The 14,261-nt window shown below is 56.3% G+C and overlaps 4 protein-coding genes across 4 annotated transcripts; 1 reads left to right on the forward strand and 3 right to left on the reverse strand.

The window, feature by feature from the left end:
• Nucleotides 1-695: 695 nt before the first annotated feature.
• UV8b_02931 (uncharacterized protein) lies at nucleotides 696-1,892 on the forward strand (the record flags this gene model as incomplete). The annotated part of the gene is made up of 1 exon (XM_043140429.1): nucleotides 696-1,892. The coding sequence occupies one exon, from the start codon at nucleotides 696-698 to the stop codon at nucleotides 1,890-1,892; it is 1,197 nt and encodes a 398-aa protein (XP_042996363.1).
• A 647-nt stretch (nucleotides 1,893-2,539) lies between these two features.
• On the reverse strand, nucleotides 2,540-4,621 carry UV8b_02932 (uncharacterized protein; the record flags this gene model as incomplete). The annotated part of the gene is made up of 2 exons (XM_043140430.1): nucleotides 2,540-4,455; nucleotides 4,555-4,621. 2 exons carry the CDS (start codon nucleotides 4,619-4,621, stop codon nucleotides 2,540-2,542), a joined length of 1,983 nt encoding a protein of 660 aa, XP_042996364.1.
• Nucleotides 4,622-5,480: 859 nt separating this feature from the next.
• Nucleotides 5,481-6,129, reverse strand: UV8b_02933 (uncharacterized protein; the record flags this gene model as incomplete). The annotated part of the gene is made up of 2 exons (XM_043140431.1): nucleotides 5,481-5,873; nucleotides 6,049-6,129. The coding sequence occupies 2 exons, from the start codon at nucleotides 6,127-6,129 to the stop codon at nucleotides 5,481-5,483; spliced, it is 474 nt and encodes a 157-aa protein (XP_042996365.1).
• Nucleotides 6,130-9,188: 3,059 nt separating this feature from the next.
• UV8b_02934 (uncharacterized protein) lies at nucleotides 9,189-10,648 on the reverse strand (the record flags this gene model as incomplete). The annotated part of the gene is made up of 3 exons (XM_043140432.1): nucleotides 9,189-9,355; nucleotides 9,490-10,316; nucleotides 10,443-10,648. The coding sequence occupies 3 exons, from the start codon at nucleotides 10,646-10,648 to the stop codon at nucleotides 9,189-9,191; spliced, it is 1,200 nt and encodes a 399-aa protein (XP_042996366.1).
• Between the last annotated feature and the right edge of the window lie 3,613 nt (nucleotides 10,649-14,261).

Genomic DNA, 14,261 nt, shown 5'->3' on the forward strand with positions numbered 1-14,261 from the left:
GCACGCCTGGCAGGATGTCCCCTCCAGACTTCAAGTTGACACCAGTGACGGACGGCTTGCAGCTGCAGCTCCCAAGGTCTCTTTGGAACCCAAGATCCGACCGAATCCAAGGCGGCATGCAGCATGCGACATGCGACTTGGAGCCTCAGGCGAACATGACGCTCGCAAGGCATTGAAGCGTTGCTCGTTGCCCCACAGCGCTGCCCCACTTCCTGTCCCACAGTGGCAGGAAGCACCAGACCCACGTGACGAGGCGGTCCAGACTCCACAACTCCCAGCTCGCGCCCTCACTTGTCGTCACGATTCGAGCCAAGACTTGATCAAACTTCAACGGCAGTGCACGACAGACTAACCCCCCGATACTTTGAGTTGTGTCAAGATGCCTCGTCTCCTGTCCAATCTTATCGATGACATAAGCGCCTAGACATAAAGTCCTCAACCCCAACGGAGCCCAAAGGACCCCTCCCGGCTGCCAAAGAGCGCAGGCAGGGGCCGACGACACAACACCGCCAGAACCAAGCAGCAACTACACCTCGACCAAACCGAGCTGGAAAGGAATTCCTGGAGCCCATCACTGAATCACTGTATCGCCCCGCGGGAGGGCGACCATGAGCCTGCCCTGCCCTGCCCTGCCCTGCCATAGGCCAAGACCGGCTCTCTGATTTCCCGCCCTTTTGCTCGGTACAGACCCAGCAATGCTGTCGACAAAATCGGCGCAGTCGCTGCGGAACCTGTTCGCTGGCTACCACGAGCCGGCGGGGCTGTCGAAGCAGCAATCCCGGAAGCTGCTCGACGGCCTAAAGTCGTCCTTCCGACACCAGCTGGACCGTGAATATGGCCGTGCCCCGGACCGCGCCGCTTCCCCGGCCGCCGTTTCCGAGGCCCACCACCAGATCCGGCATTCCGCCGCGACTCGGCACCTGAGATCCATCCTCTCCAACCCGCTGTTCAGCTACGACCGACAGGCCAAGTCCGCCTCGTCCTCCGTCCTGCCAGCCACCAAACGAGACCCCATGGACGTGTTCGACCACGCGGTTGCAAAGGGCATGATGACGCTGAAAGCCGCGACGGGCTGCATCCTTGCCAAGCGGCAGGTGCTCTCGAGGTCCTCCAACCCTCCCGCCATTCCCGCCTCCGCCTCCGCTTCCTCGGACACGGCCCTGCGCGTCGTGCGGTGGCTCAAGTTCTCCGGCAGCGAGGCCAGCCTGCGGTTTCTCGAGGATCGGGCCTTTGTCCGTGCGCTCACGCCTCTCATCGTTGCAGAAGGCCTGGACGACACCGCGTGGGAGTGGCTCTCCCGGACCGTGTCGGAACCCAACGCCTCGTGGGGAGACGACCTGCGCGTCCGACGCGCAGCCTTCCTTCTCGCGCAGCTGGTCCACGCCAAAGGCCAGCCGCAGCACGGCAACCTCGACGCCGCAATCACCACCATCCTCGACGCCGAGCAGCTCTACCGCAGCAACCCCCTCCTGCCGCAGCTGCTCCTCCTGCCCTGGCGGTCGGTGTCGTGGCTGTCCACCGTCGAGTCGTACAGCCGAGCCGCCCCCTCGGAGAGGCTCTTCGACGCCCACGTCGCCACCGCGCACCTCCTCCCGCGCGCGCTCGACGTCGAAACGGCGCACCTGCATCTCCACCATCCCACCTGCCCGGACCACGGGCCCGCACTGCGCTTCTTCAGCGACAAGGAGAAGCTGCACAGATTGGTGGCGCGCGGCGGCCCCCGCGACGCAAAGCGAAAGGGGATGAGCGTGCTCCCGTGGATAGAGTTTCTCGCCCGCGACACGGTCAATCACCTGGCGCAGTTGGGCAAAACGCGCGAGGCCGACCACGTCACCGCCCTGCTGCGGTCCGAGCTGGCCAGCTGTGCCGTCGATTCCCTGAGTCCCACTTGACAAGCTGGCGGACGGCGTATCGACAACCCGAGACTTTTTATGTGCTTTTCCACCAACACGCGGAGGCAGACAGCTGCAACACGGCCAGCTCACGGGGGCAAGAAAAAAAGAAGAAGAAGAAGAAGAAGAAGAAGAAGAAGGAGAAAAAAAAAGTTGCCACCAAAAACCGCTGCTCTCTATGCGGCGCGGCACGGCACGGGTATGCACAGCATGCCTGCCGATGCAAGCCAAGTATTGGGTGAAGCCGAGCCCGTACACTGCCACGCGCTTCAAATGGATACATCCACACGGCCGGCCCTCGGGTGACGAACCTGGGGAAATAACGTTGGACAGGTTTGCGGGCGGATCGAGAGACTTGTCGCCGGGTTGGACTATGCACATGTAGCCTGTCTGGTGGGCGAATAGGCTCTTCAGTCACACTCTACAACAGCAACACACGAGTCACCCTCTGCGATTGGCTAGTTTTGTGTCTTTCAAAAGATTGGGGGCGAGGAATAAATGTTCTGCTTCCAGTTATGAAACTCCCATCTCCATTCCGCTCCATCCACTTGACGGGTTTTAATCTCGTCGTCGTTGTCGTAGTTGTTCTCCAATTAGGTATTTGCTTTGGATTCGCTCTCGTCAGAGTCTCTCTCCGATTTCGAATCTCAATCGGATTCGCTCTCATCCGAGTCCGGGAAGCCGTTGTACTCTTCCCCGTCGGATTCTAGAGCCGGCCCGGCAGCGCCTTCACCGTTGTCACGGCCATCCTCCTGCTCATCCTCATCGCCTTCCAGCTCCTCAATCTCGTAGACGCCGGAAACGTCCCATCTGTCGCCCTGCGCCCTCCTGCTCACGTACTTGACAAACTTGAGGGCGCCGCTGTCTCTCAGCACAATGGTCAGCTTGTTCCAAGACGCGGCCTGGAAGAAGAGAATGTTGTCATCGTCACCGCTGGACTTGTAAACAGCCGCGTCTTCGTCGGCGTCGGCGTCGTCGTCGTCACCAGCCATGTACACCTCCATGCCGCCAACCTCCTCCTGGTCGTCTTCGTCTTCCTTGTTGGGTTCCGGCTTCCCGACAGCTGCGGCCTTGCCCTTGCCCTTGCCCTTGCCCTTGTCCTGGGAACCCTCCTGCTCTGGGCGGTCCGTCGTCTTTCGTCCCCTGGCGTCATCACCCCAGCCGGGGGTTGGCGTCATGCCCAGGCAGAGCTCGAGACGGGCTTTGCCGTCGTGACCTGTCGCTAGGGTGTAGTCGCTTCCGCGGCGGAAACGGCGAGCCATGACGTCGTGACTCTCTACGGTGCACCCAGTGGCGATCTGGAGCCATTGGCGGAATTGGCGACTGGGCATCACAATGTCCAGGAGCTCGGTGATGGGCGATTCTTCCTGCGAGGTCCGCAGTTGGTCCGGCTCGCTGGGTTGCTGGTACAGATATCGGTGCTTGTGGGGAGGCTTGGCCACCTTCCAGGCTGACGACTTCTCAATGGCCGCGCTTCCCCGAGGCAGCGGCTGCTTCTCCTGGTCCTCAAGGTAGCGCTTTAGCCGCTGGGCAAACTTCTCGGACAGTATGTTTTCCAGCGTTATGCTGGAGTTTTCGCCAAAGTGGGCAGAGACTTGGTCCAGCGTGTCGGGGGTCAGGTACGTGGGCGCAATGTACTTGAGCAGAAACTCGAGATCCGCCTCCTCAAACGCGTCCTCGGTCGCCTTTGGGTTTGCTACCCTGACGGGCTTGGCTCGGGGGGCATCGTACTGGGCCGGGTCCCCCTGAAGCTGCATCAAGCTGCTGTTCTTGGCCAGGTCCTCTTCTTCGCCCTCAACGTAGCCGTCCTCGCCCATCTGGGGTATGTGGAACCAGCCGCTGATGGCCATTCGGACGCGACCTCCATCTATGTCGAGCTGCTCCTCGGTTTCCGCGTGGTAGACTTCCTCAACGTCGTGGAAGCTTTCGCCGGGCTGCACCGCGAAGAAGCTGAGCTGGTTCCACGCCGGGGGGATGACTTTGGCAAAGTCGGGCAACGGCGTTTTGGCCACTTGACCGTCGTCGTTTTTCTTGTCCTGCACGGGAAACAAGCGCAGCGCGCCGCCCCACTCTGGTTGCCAGGGCGTTTCGGGATCGGTCAGGTATAGAATATAGCTGACTCGGCGACTGCCAATGACATCGTCGTGGCACAGGAGAAAGCATCCCGGGGTGTAGACGTTGACGGCCATGTCCGTCTTTCGACCACTGAGCGGACCGCAGCCGGTAATGGTGGAGACGTATTTTCGGAAGGTTTCCGAGTAGATGGCGTCTCGGAGAGCAAGAAGGGACGGGAGCTTGGACAGGGACTCGTCATCGAGCCCATCCAGGTTGGCCAAGTCGCCCGACTGATGGATCTTGTATATGTCTGTTTCCTTTGGCGCGAACTGAACATTGTTGCGCACCTCGTCTCGGACAGACCGCAGGAGCTCGTCGTCGATCAACCGGTGGATCACGGCATGTTTATAAGGGGATGAAGCAGCGTATTCTTTGGTATAGGAGTCTAGGACAGCTTGATCGAATAGACCTTTGCGAAAGCGCATTTGCGTTTCATCCGCCGACAGAGCTGCGAATCATGACGGTCAGCATTCGACGTCTCACACAAGGGGCTGGACGTAGGACGTGTCTTTGGGGGCGGGGGGAGGGTCCCTGGGCGTACACATACATGGCTTATGCTTTTTGTTGGAGCTGGAGTCAGAGGCGAGGCCTTCTTCTGCTGCTTTTCGCTTCATGACGAAGAACTACGAGGCAAGATGATGGCGGATGCCAAGAAGAAGAAGAAGAAGAAGAAGACGAAATGAATTGATGCGCTGCAGCAGGTGTCGTTCGAAAAGAACGCTGCGAAAGCGCGACCGCAGGATGGAAAACGGCCAAGAGGAAAGGGGGGGGTGGAGGGGGGGGGGGAGCCCGAGTCGAGCAAAAGTTCCAAGATTTTTGCGCGCGCGAAAAGAAACGACGTTGAAAGGTGAAGAAAGGTGGGTGGGGTTGATCTTGGATCTTGGGAAGGGGGGGGGGGGGGGGGCCAAGCGCCAGCCACACCAACCAATGAGCTCCACGATAAGTTTAACCTGGCAGACGTGTATTCAGGGGCGCCTTTTCGTCATCTGGCTGCCAGTCCACTCACTGTCCAGTCCATATGGCATTCTCTCGAACGGACGCAAAGGAACAAAAAAAGATCAACACCATGGAAGAATGAATGCCTGTACAGATCCCAGGTCTCGACGGCGCGTCATGCCCCGTGTCCGTCACCGTACGTGTTTATCCGAGATGCCATACATCACCATAGCGCTCTCGCAGAGCCAGCGCGTCCCGGGACGCTTCCTGAAGCCAAACGCGGTTCCAAGGCATGGGCGAGAGCAAAGTGCAACGGCAGGTGAGGCGTTCATGTAAATTATAAAAGGTAGGTAGGTAGTCAGTGATACTACTATTGATGCTGGTACAGAGCAGGCAGGGCATAAGTTCAAACGACCACGCAATACACACTCCCCCAAGTATCCCCCGCAACAAGTCCAACAAGACCAGCCACAGCCTCGTAGATGCTTCCTTTTGCTCAACCCCTTTTTATACCCTGGATCCTGGCCAAAACGATATTCAAAGGAAAGCGGCAAGGGCCAGGGCGGCGCCGAGAACGTTGCCCAGGTTGGCGGCAGCAGGAGAAGCAGCACTGCTTTTGGTCGCGGCTGGGGCGGTTGCCGAACTTGTGCTCGATGCGGTGCCAGTGGATGTTTGGGAGGCCGCAGCCGAGGCGGATGTGGAGGAGGCTGCCTGCCCGCAGATGAGTTGGGTGGGTATCACAGTGCCGGAGGCGCTGCAGAGCTGGGCAGCGTATCTGATCGTCTTGTCGATGTCATCCTTGGAACATTTGTGCTCCAAGCAGCAAGAAATGCCGCTGAGAAATTCCTTGTTGGCGCAGATGCAGGCGATGTCGGTGGTTTTGCAGCCTGAAATATTGTTGCCGGTAATGTAGCTGCCGACACAAGCATGCTGTTATGGATGATTGGCGTTAGCGCTCCAGGTCGCGCCAGGCAAATCAGCTCCGTAAAGCTGGGTCGGGTCGCCTTTCCCCGGGAGGGAAAATGGGGAAAATGGGAGGGAAGGGGGCAGATACTGCTAGATGCTGCAGATCTGGTTGACAGGGAAAAGGCAGGTCGGGTCATACAGAGCAGTCGGGGAGGGAGAACGTCTGCTGACCAGCGGCCAGGCCGGCGGCGGCGGCCAAGGCGAGGAGCGAGAATTTCATGGCGTCGTAGTAGGATCGCAGGCGCGGGTTACGGGATATTGGATATTGTGTGCTTTGGTCGAGAAGGCGCGGACGGGTCGAGGATTCGGTCGGGAGAGATGGGGAGGGGGGTTGGGTGCGACGCTCTCGAGGATTGAGCTGTAGATGAAACCAGGGGGGTAGAGCGAAGACTCGATAGGGGATGAAGTTGAGACGTCGGAAAGCTGCTAAACATCTCCGGGCTAAACAAGGTCTGGTACCTCCAAGGTACCTCCTACATACCCCTAACGATGGCGATGTGGCCTGGCCTGCCTTTGCGCCGTCCATGAGCTCGGCATCAGCGGGTCATTTAGCTGCTTGATTGGCCCACACTGACGGCACGGTGCGCCAATACGGGGTTGGAACTCTAGATTGTGGCTTGGAAGGGCAGCCAGCCCATTGATGAGCTAGAAAAAGTACCGAGTATACGCTGATGTCACCCTCCGGTATCCGTAGTCCCGTGACTCCCTCCCCCAGCCCGCCTTGCCGGCTCAGGGGTGGTCTATGCCCAGCTAATAAGCCTCGAGAATCTCAACTTCTAGGAAGTGGGAGCCCGGTACCCGGCAGTACCCAAGGTACATCCAGTCTGGTCTGGTAGCTTTAGATTGGCTAGCGCCTTTGTTGCAGCACCACTAGCGCTTTGTACTCCGCATCAATCGCATATATGCATACATATGAAACGCTGCTTCATCTCCTAGCTGCTTTCATCTATGTACTCCCTGGCTGCCTCCCGAGTCCTGAGCATGGATGCGCCAGCCGCGTGATGGCGTGTGTTGCTGCTGATGCTGTTGAAGCTGTTGAAGCTGTTGCCTGCTTCATTATTTACCAAGAAACGCTCCTAGAACAAGCCCGTCTTAGTAGTGGCAAAAACTCAATCTCATGCATTTATTTCATTTTCCCACAATCGAGTCAATCGACGACTTCCAAGTTATGCATGCACACCTGCCCGGTGCCTTATGTACCTACAGGTACAGAAACGTAACCTAACATTAGGTTAGGTACCAGTATTCCCGTGCACAGCCCCCCGGAGCCGCCCCACCCCCCTTCCCAGTTGGGTAATCCGTACAGGCCGACCTCCTTATGCACATAACCTTGTCGCAGTGCCGAGAGCGGAGCATCAAATCACGCAGCACAATCAAGATGCAGTCATTCAACCTGTCGATCCCATCGAACTTCCTGCCAGAAACAAACGAGTACGCCCGGCCCAGCATGTTCACGCCCGTGCGCCAAGCGCGCAGCGCAACCTCGGCCGCATCTACGCAGTCCTTGCATGCCGTGTTGCAACGCGCCCAGCAGGGCGACCGGCCACAACCTCCACGGGGCAGCCTCGTCGTTCCAGGGTTGATGCTGTGCTTATGCCCAGCGCCTGCAGCGCCAGAGCACGAAGGGCCGACAGACGATGCATGTCCTGCCCTGCCCTGCCCTGCCCTGCCCTGCCCTGCCCTGCCCTGCCCTGCCCTGCCCTGCCCTGCCCTGCCCTGCCCTGCCCTGCCCTGCCCTGTCCTGCCCTGCCCTGCCCTGTCCTGTCCTGACTCCCGACTTCCGACTCCCGAGTCCTGGCTGCGGCACGAGTGCACAGGTCAAGCGCAAGCCGTCAAGAGGACCACATGTACGTACGATGCGAGCCGGCAAGCAAGCGTTTTGTCCCCGGTACGGCGCCGAGCTCAACCGTCGGCCCGTGATGCACCCACCTGCGGGCCTTTGTTGTTGTTGTTTTCCCTCCCTTCCCCCGTGTCAACTCGCAAGGCATGTCGTAGTGCAGCATGGGCACAAGCACAAAAACCAAGCCATCTTCTCCGGGGAGGCGACAAGTGAGTGGCCAGGAGTCCAGGACAACCCGCAACGCCCGCATACCCGTCGCGGTAGTGGCAACGGGACTGACCGAGGCTACAACCCTGCGGGAATGCAATGCTGCATCCCGGCTCATTCAATGACAAGTGTCTACAATGCGGGTCAGCAGATATGGTTGGACAAAGCTAGCGCCCGGTGACTGACTACCTGTCGGCTGGGAAGCCTTGCAAAAGGCTCCTCTGGCGTTTGCCTCTCGACAAGTCGCCAGAAGCAAATGCAGGTGGACTCGGTCAAAAAATTAGATTAGCTTTCTGGATATCTATCCGGTTGAACCCAAGTCACCCAACCCTCGGCAGAGCCAGCACCACCAGCGTATGTCTCCCTCGCAAGTGGTGAGTTAGCAGGTTGTACATGCTACATGGTATGTAATAATGCATGATGCAGCCAACTGACATCCTCAGAAAAATACGAAGAAAAGAAAAGAAAAAAAAAAAAAAGAAAAAAGAGAAAGAGAAAGAAAAAGAAAAAGAAAGAAAAAAGAACAGAAATAGAAAAGAAAATACGCACAGAAGCATCAACCGCTTGCGCCTTGGACAAGTCTCTACTCTCAAACCCCGTTTCCTTGTGCCTCCCGAGCCTTGATTTCCAAGTTGGGATGATTGCAGCGTCATAAAGTGGATACGTTGACTGCGCGAGGTTGCTTCGACGCAAAAGAAAAAGTCTGCTTCATCGATATGATTCGGTCGGTCTTGCTGTCTGAGTCTCCCTCCAGATACTCCGTGCATACATGTAAGGATGCACTATGCAGGCATACGTGACAAGGTCGTAAACAAACATGTCCTTTCACCTGCGTGAGTTGAACGGTTGAAATCTGTCCAGGTGCGTGATGCATCTTTCGTCATGGAGCCCTGTTTGCTGTTCGAAATCGTCATGGGGTACTTGATCCCACCTCGATGAACAAACGTGGCATTCATGATGCACGCAGAGTGGCGATTCATCTGCATCCATTGGCCTTTTTTTTTTCGTCTTTTTTTCCCGGGATTCCTCTTCCCGGGAAAAAAAGACGAAAAAAAAAAATCAAGCCTTTGGTTGCTCCACCACGGAACGGAACTTTGAATACAAGCTGTGGTAAGACCTTTTATACGTTGGGTTGGCACCGGGTTCCGTGCCGGCAAGCCCCAGCATCATCCGAAATTCACATGCGCTTTTTATATCAAAATCTATTGTCGAGCAGCTGCTTAGTCATGCCATCACACCTTCTTGCCTTGCTTCAGCAAGTCGGATACCTTTGGCGGAAGCACCAGCGCAGACCGGTCGTTTCGTCTATAGAAATCACACAATGAGATGGCAGTCTGTTCCGGCATGTCTTCGTGGATGAAGTGGCCTGCTTCTGGAAACACCTGTAGAGCGTACTTTCCTGTCTTGGTCATTAGAATTTCCAGACTGTCGTTTCAAGCTTGAGAGGAGGCGGAAGAGGGGGAGCAAGGGGAAAAGGGGAAAAGGGGGGAGGGAGGGGGGGAACAGACAGGGGGGAATAGAGTGAGAACCTACCTTGCATCTGGCCGATGGTCAACTCGGTATCCAGGCGGTCGGTCCCGGCCAGCAGCAGTAGCTTTCCTCCCTTTGCACCTAGAAACTTTTTACTCAATCCCACAAACCAGTCCTCCCAGAAGGGCTGAGTATCCGCGATATTAGTGCGCCACCTCCAGGGCCGCGATGCATCATCGACCGTCTCCTCCCGCCTGAGAAGAGCAGGCACAGAAGCCCTGGCCGAGAGTGAGCTTCGTATCGTGCGTGACCTCAAATGCCAGTCTATGGCAGCCTCAATGCTTGCGAAACCGCCAGGTCTTGTGGAGAGATAGGTTTGCATGCTTTGCAGCGCGTCCATGGCCGAACCCTCCACCACGTCAAAGACGGCATATCCCAGCAACGACGAGCCCAGCTTCCCGCTGTACGCCAAATCCGTAACAACAGCACCGCCCAGTGAATGGCCCACCAGCAAGATGGGCGGGAGTTCCGGCCAAGCCATCTGCACTTTAGTGTCCTGGATCATATCCAGGAGATCGCCCGACAAAGTGGCAAGACCCAAATTCACTGCTTGGTTCTCGGACGATGATGCTGTGGACCCGTGGCCGCGGCTGTCGACGGCGAGGATCCCAGCGGACGGTAGCCGCTTCCGTATCTCGGAGCTGACAGTCGCAAACGAGAGTCCTGACGAGCCTGCTCCATGGTGCATGACAAATAGGGGGCTCTTGCCCGAAGGGGATGTCAAATAGGCATGGAAGACTGGCCCTGAAGGGTCACTGGACCGCAAATGGAGCTCACGTTCAAAGTAGGTTGTCCAAGGTATCGGCTCTAGCGTCCTGCCCCGAGCGACGCTGTGAAGAGAGGTTCAGCATCACTGCGGGAAGCGACGACAGAAACACACAATTTGTGGGCTTGGGTAGCGGGGAAGGAGGGAGGGAAAGGGGTGGAAGTGACTTTTTGGCATCAGGGAAACATACCCTTGGGGACGAGCGAACAGCTTCTGGCCTGGGTTGGGTATAATGGTTCCTGCCGAGGAGACGGACGAGGCGGATGAAGAATCGTCGTCGACATACTCTGGCAACTCGGGTACGTGCTCATCACCACCTTCTTCCTCCAGCTCGGCAGAGGGCTCTGACACCAGGCCGAGCTTGGACTTGGCCCAAGCCCGCTGCAGGTCGCTCATGGTGGGCTATATCCTCCGGACCTATCCTACCATCTATGGTAACCGAGACCAGCAAGTCGTGAACCAAGCCGGCCGTGCGCTTCAAGAAGGGGGCTGCGAGCTGCTGATGCAAGAAAACTGGCGGGTCGGGCATGCGAGGTGTGTGGCACAGCAAGACGTCACGGAGGGAAAAGGGTGGACGGGGTTCGGCTAGGCCCGTCACAAGTCGTCGCGGCTAGGTATGATTATGCGGAGAAGTTTCAAAACTGTCGTGGGGCGAGCAATAGACGAGAGCTTGCCGTGCAGGGGGTTATTTCCATTCCGCTTGCGCGCCCGTGATGGAGTTGGTGGTCTGGGTTGGTTCGATAGACATGACGAAGTTGCAGCCCGCACGCGATGACAAGAGTTCAAGTCTTTGGGGTAACCCCGACTTTGTCGAGGCGGGGCTGGAATGCACTGTGCCTGGCCGGGTTCTCCACCACGGGCTGTACAGTGCTAGTACCGCTGGGCTGGACTCTTTTTCGAACGTCGCGTCGCGGCTTTCAAATAAGCTTTGGTCGGCATCTGGTTTTTGGTGAACAAACTCTGGCCCAAGCGCCCAAAGTGGCCAGTTGACACCCCAAATCATGAAGCCGGGGTTTACTTGGTGAGCATGTTGATCCGGCCTTTGTTGCCATCTTTCGCTACTTTCGCTACCTTTTGCTTCTTCCGCTTCTTTCCCTTCATTCCCTTCATTCCCTTCATTCCCTTGCCATCTTCCCTTCCCTCACGAAACCAAGTACGGGTGAACAGGCTTCTTGATTCTTTCCGTCTTTGTAGCTAATGGATTCTGGGTGGTGTCGACGCACATCAAGTCAAGATGCTTCCGTGTAGTTACTGACAGCACCTCCGGATCGAGTACCGTCCACCTCGTCCAACCTTGAGGTCTGCGCAAGCGGATAAATCCAACTGGGGGTCGGCTCACTGCATACGACCCAACTATCAAATGCCAGAGTACCTCCCCAGTCGTCGAATTCCGTGCCCTTGCTTGCTCCAGATCGATCACATGTAACTTCATGTTAAATGACATGGAATGGGCAAAGGCCCTCTTTTGACTACTTCTTACTACTGATACGTTCCGAGATTCCATTGGCCGGCTTTGAATGGGCAGACAGGCCACTTACTTCTTGGCCGACATCACCTCATCGTCATTCTACCCAGGATGGAGATGTAGGAAGATGAAGTCGTCCCATGTCTGGCAACGGTGAAGCCTGATGCCATGTAGGGGAGAGAATCAGTATGCCGCAGGCCGACTTCGGGAGTAGGGACGAGTCTCTGCCGTGCCATGCCATGCGTGTCTCTGATCTGTTGCACGTTGGGTCGATGGAGTTACGGGGCCATGTCTCGTACGTTACAGCATAAGAGTCTGAAAAGAGGCAAGAACCTCTCGAATGGGCTGCTGCTGTGTAGGAAACACCACGCCCATGTCTTGCTCTCGCTCCCGGTCCCTGGCGCCAGAAGTTGTTTCTCAATCACCGCATCCCCACAGGGCGAAGCTTTCGAAAACTATTGGCGCTTACACACGTCCAATGCGTCCCAAGAAGTGGGCTTTGGACAGCCAGGACTCCCGAGAGCTCTCTGTATAATCCAAATACCGCGAGGGCTGACTACCCGCATAACAAAATCTCTTGGCAGGCCCATGGGCCAGCAGGAGACATGGCATGACAAATTGGAGGTCTGCATAAAGTACTGACGAGACCTTGCAAGTTTTCGCCCAAGTCGCTGGCATCATTCTTTCGTACCTGCCACTTTGTAACAGGGTCATGGCCATGCTGTATATAACCATGACTATCTTGTCCATCTTTTTTTTTTTTTTTTTTTTTTTTTTTTTTTTTTTTTGATTAAGGGGAACACATGAATGCCACCTGATTTTGCATATGAAATTCTGGTTTTATTAGCTGGTTGTCTGCGGTAAAAGACGTCAAACCCTACCTGACCCTTGCAGTGCTCGTTTACCGCCGGGGAGCTGCGAAGCGCTTTCATGGGCAACCGAGAAGTGAGGTAAAGGAAAGTGGGAGGGTTGGCAGAGGAAGATATGAGGAGGAGGAGGAGGAGGAGGAGAATCCCAACTCAGCGATCCCATACCCTCCAAGTTTGGTCAAGAGTGGGCGTATAGTTGCAGCAGCAGTGATTCCCAGAAAGTCGCCACGCTCGTGATTTCCCATTTTGACATCAAACGCTCGTTCACTAGATTCTTTTTGAACAATGAGACTGGGCAGCAAGGTGAGGCACAGGCTAATGATTGAAAGAGAGGGAGAGGGACCAAGGAGGAATGGGACGGAGAAGAAAAGGGAGAAAATGGGAGGGGGCAACAAAGAGGAATAGCCTCAAGTTTCCAACGTACCAACCTGCCTGTAGCCACGGGCCGATGAAGTTGGCTCTGTACCGCGCGCCCAAATACCCAACGGCCAACCCGTCTTGGGCATTGGCTTTCTGTTGTCTTCAATCTTGAGAGAGTGCCATTATGGACCACCTCGGGTGACATTCAAGCGTACCCTCGCTTTGCTCTCCAGGCGCTGAACTCTAGCTGGCTTTTCGCTGTAGAATCGAAGCAGCGCCTCTCTCTCCTCTACTGAAGAGTAGACGTAGACGACGTGCGCGGGTTTCGTTTCCAAAGCACACTCCCCTGTCCAAGTATTTACTCCAAACGGCCATGACTTCTGGAATCTGGCGCAGCTTCGTCAACTTGAAACACGCATACAGCTACCTCGGGTACGTAATTGCTGCGTGTCTCTCTCTCCTCAAGTTGCTTCTGTCTGTCTCACACTCGCCGAGATGCTTCACGACGTTTCAACTCCACCCTCACCGATAAACTTAACAAAAAGCTTGATGCTCCATTGGGCTAAGCTTCGTTGTTCCCCCGTAAAACCGTCACCTACTGATACGTGCTTGCAGTACGACCTACAGGCCACGCAGTATCTGGCCTCCAGGTTGACGCAGCAATAACGTGGCCCACAGGAAGAAGGGCTGCTTGGACAATCTATCCGCGTGGCACTAGTCGTCGGCCTTCTGAGTCGCGAGCGAGTTGAGTCACGAAGCACGAAGCACGCAGCACGCAGCACGCAGCATGGACCACGGTCAAGCGTCTCTGTGAATCTCTGTGAGATCCCATTTTCAACGTCAAGAGTCGAAATGTTCTGCGTTAATAAAAAAAAACATCCTTATCCCAAGTCGCCAACCCACACAGCCATCCCTATATACACCACGCCACGCATGTGCTCCGTACCCAACGTCGAAGCGGATTCTCGCCGAAGTGGATCGATCCTATGCAAGTCGCCCGAAACGGGTGGCGAGGAATTTGATTAGCGCGCAAAAGCCCCAAGCTAAGTTCGAATTAGAGTGATGGTTGCCAAGCATTCACTCATGAAGCAGGACCAGGGCCAGCGAGAGCCACACGGAGTTCCGACTCCTGACTCCTGAAAGTCCTATTCGGCTTTTACGAAAAGGAGACAACGGCGAGTGGGCTCCCTTCAGGACTTTTCCATGGTACGTTCGTAGTACATAGGTGGTCAAGACGATGATAGTCGATACGATAGATACCCACAGCACGTATAAGGCGATGGACAACCATGTTTATCTCAAACTAACTGCCTGG

This window comes from Ustilaginoidea virens, chromosome 2, assembly GCF_000687475.1.
Source record: "Ustilaginoidea virens chromosome 2, complete sequence".
Classification (NCBI taxonomy): domain Eukaryota; kingdom Fungi; phylum Ascomycota; class Sordariomycetes; order Hypocreales; family Clavicipitaceae; genus Ustilaginoidea; species Ustilaginoidea virens.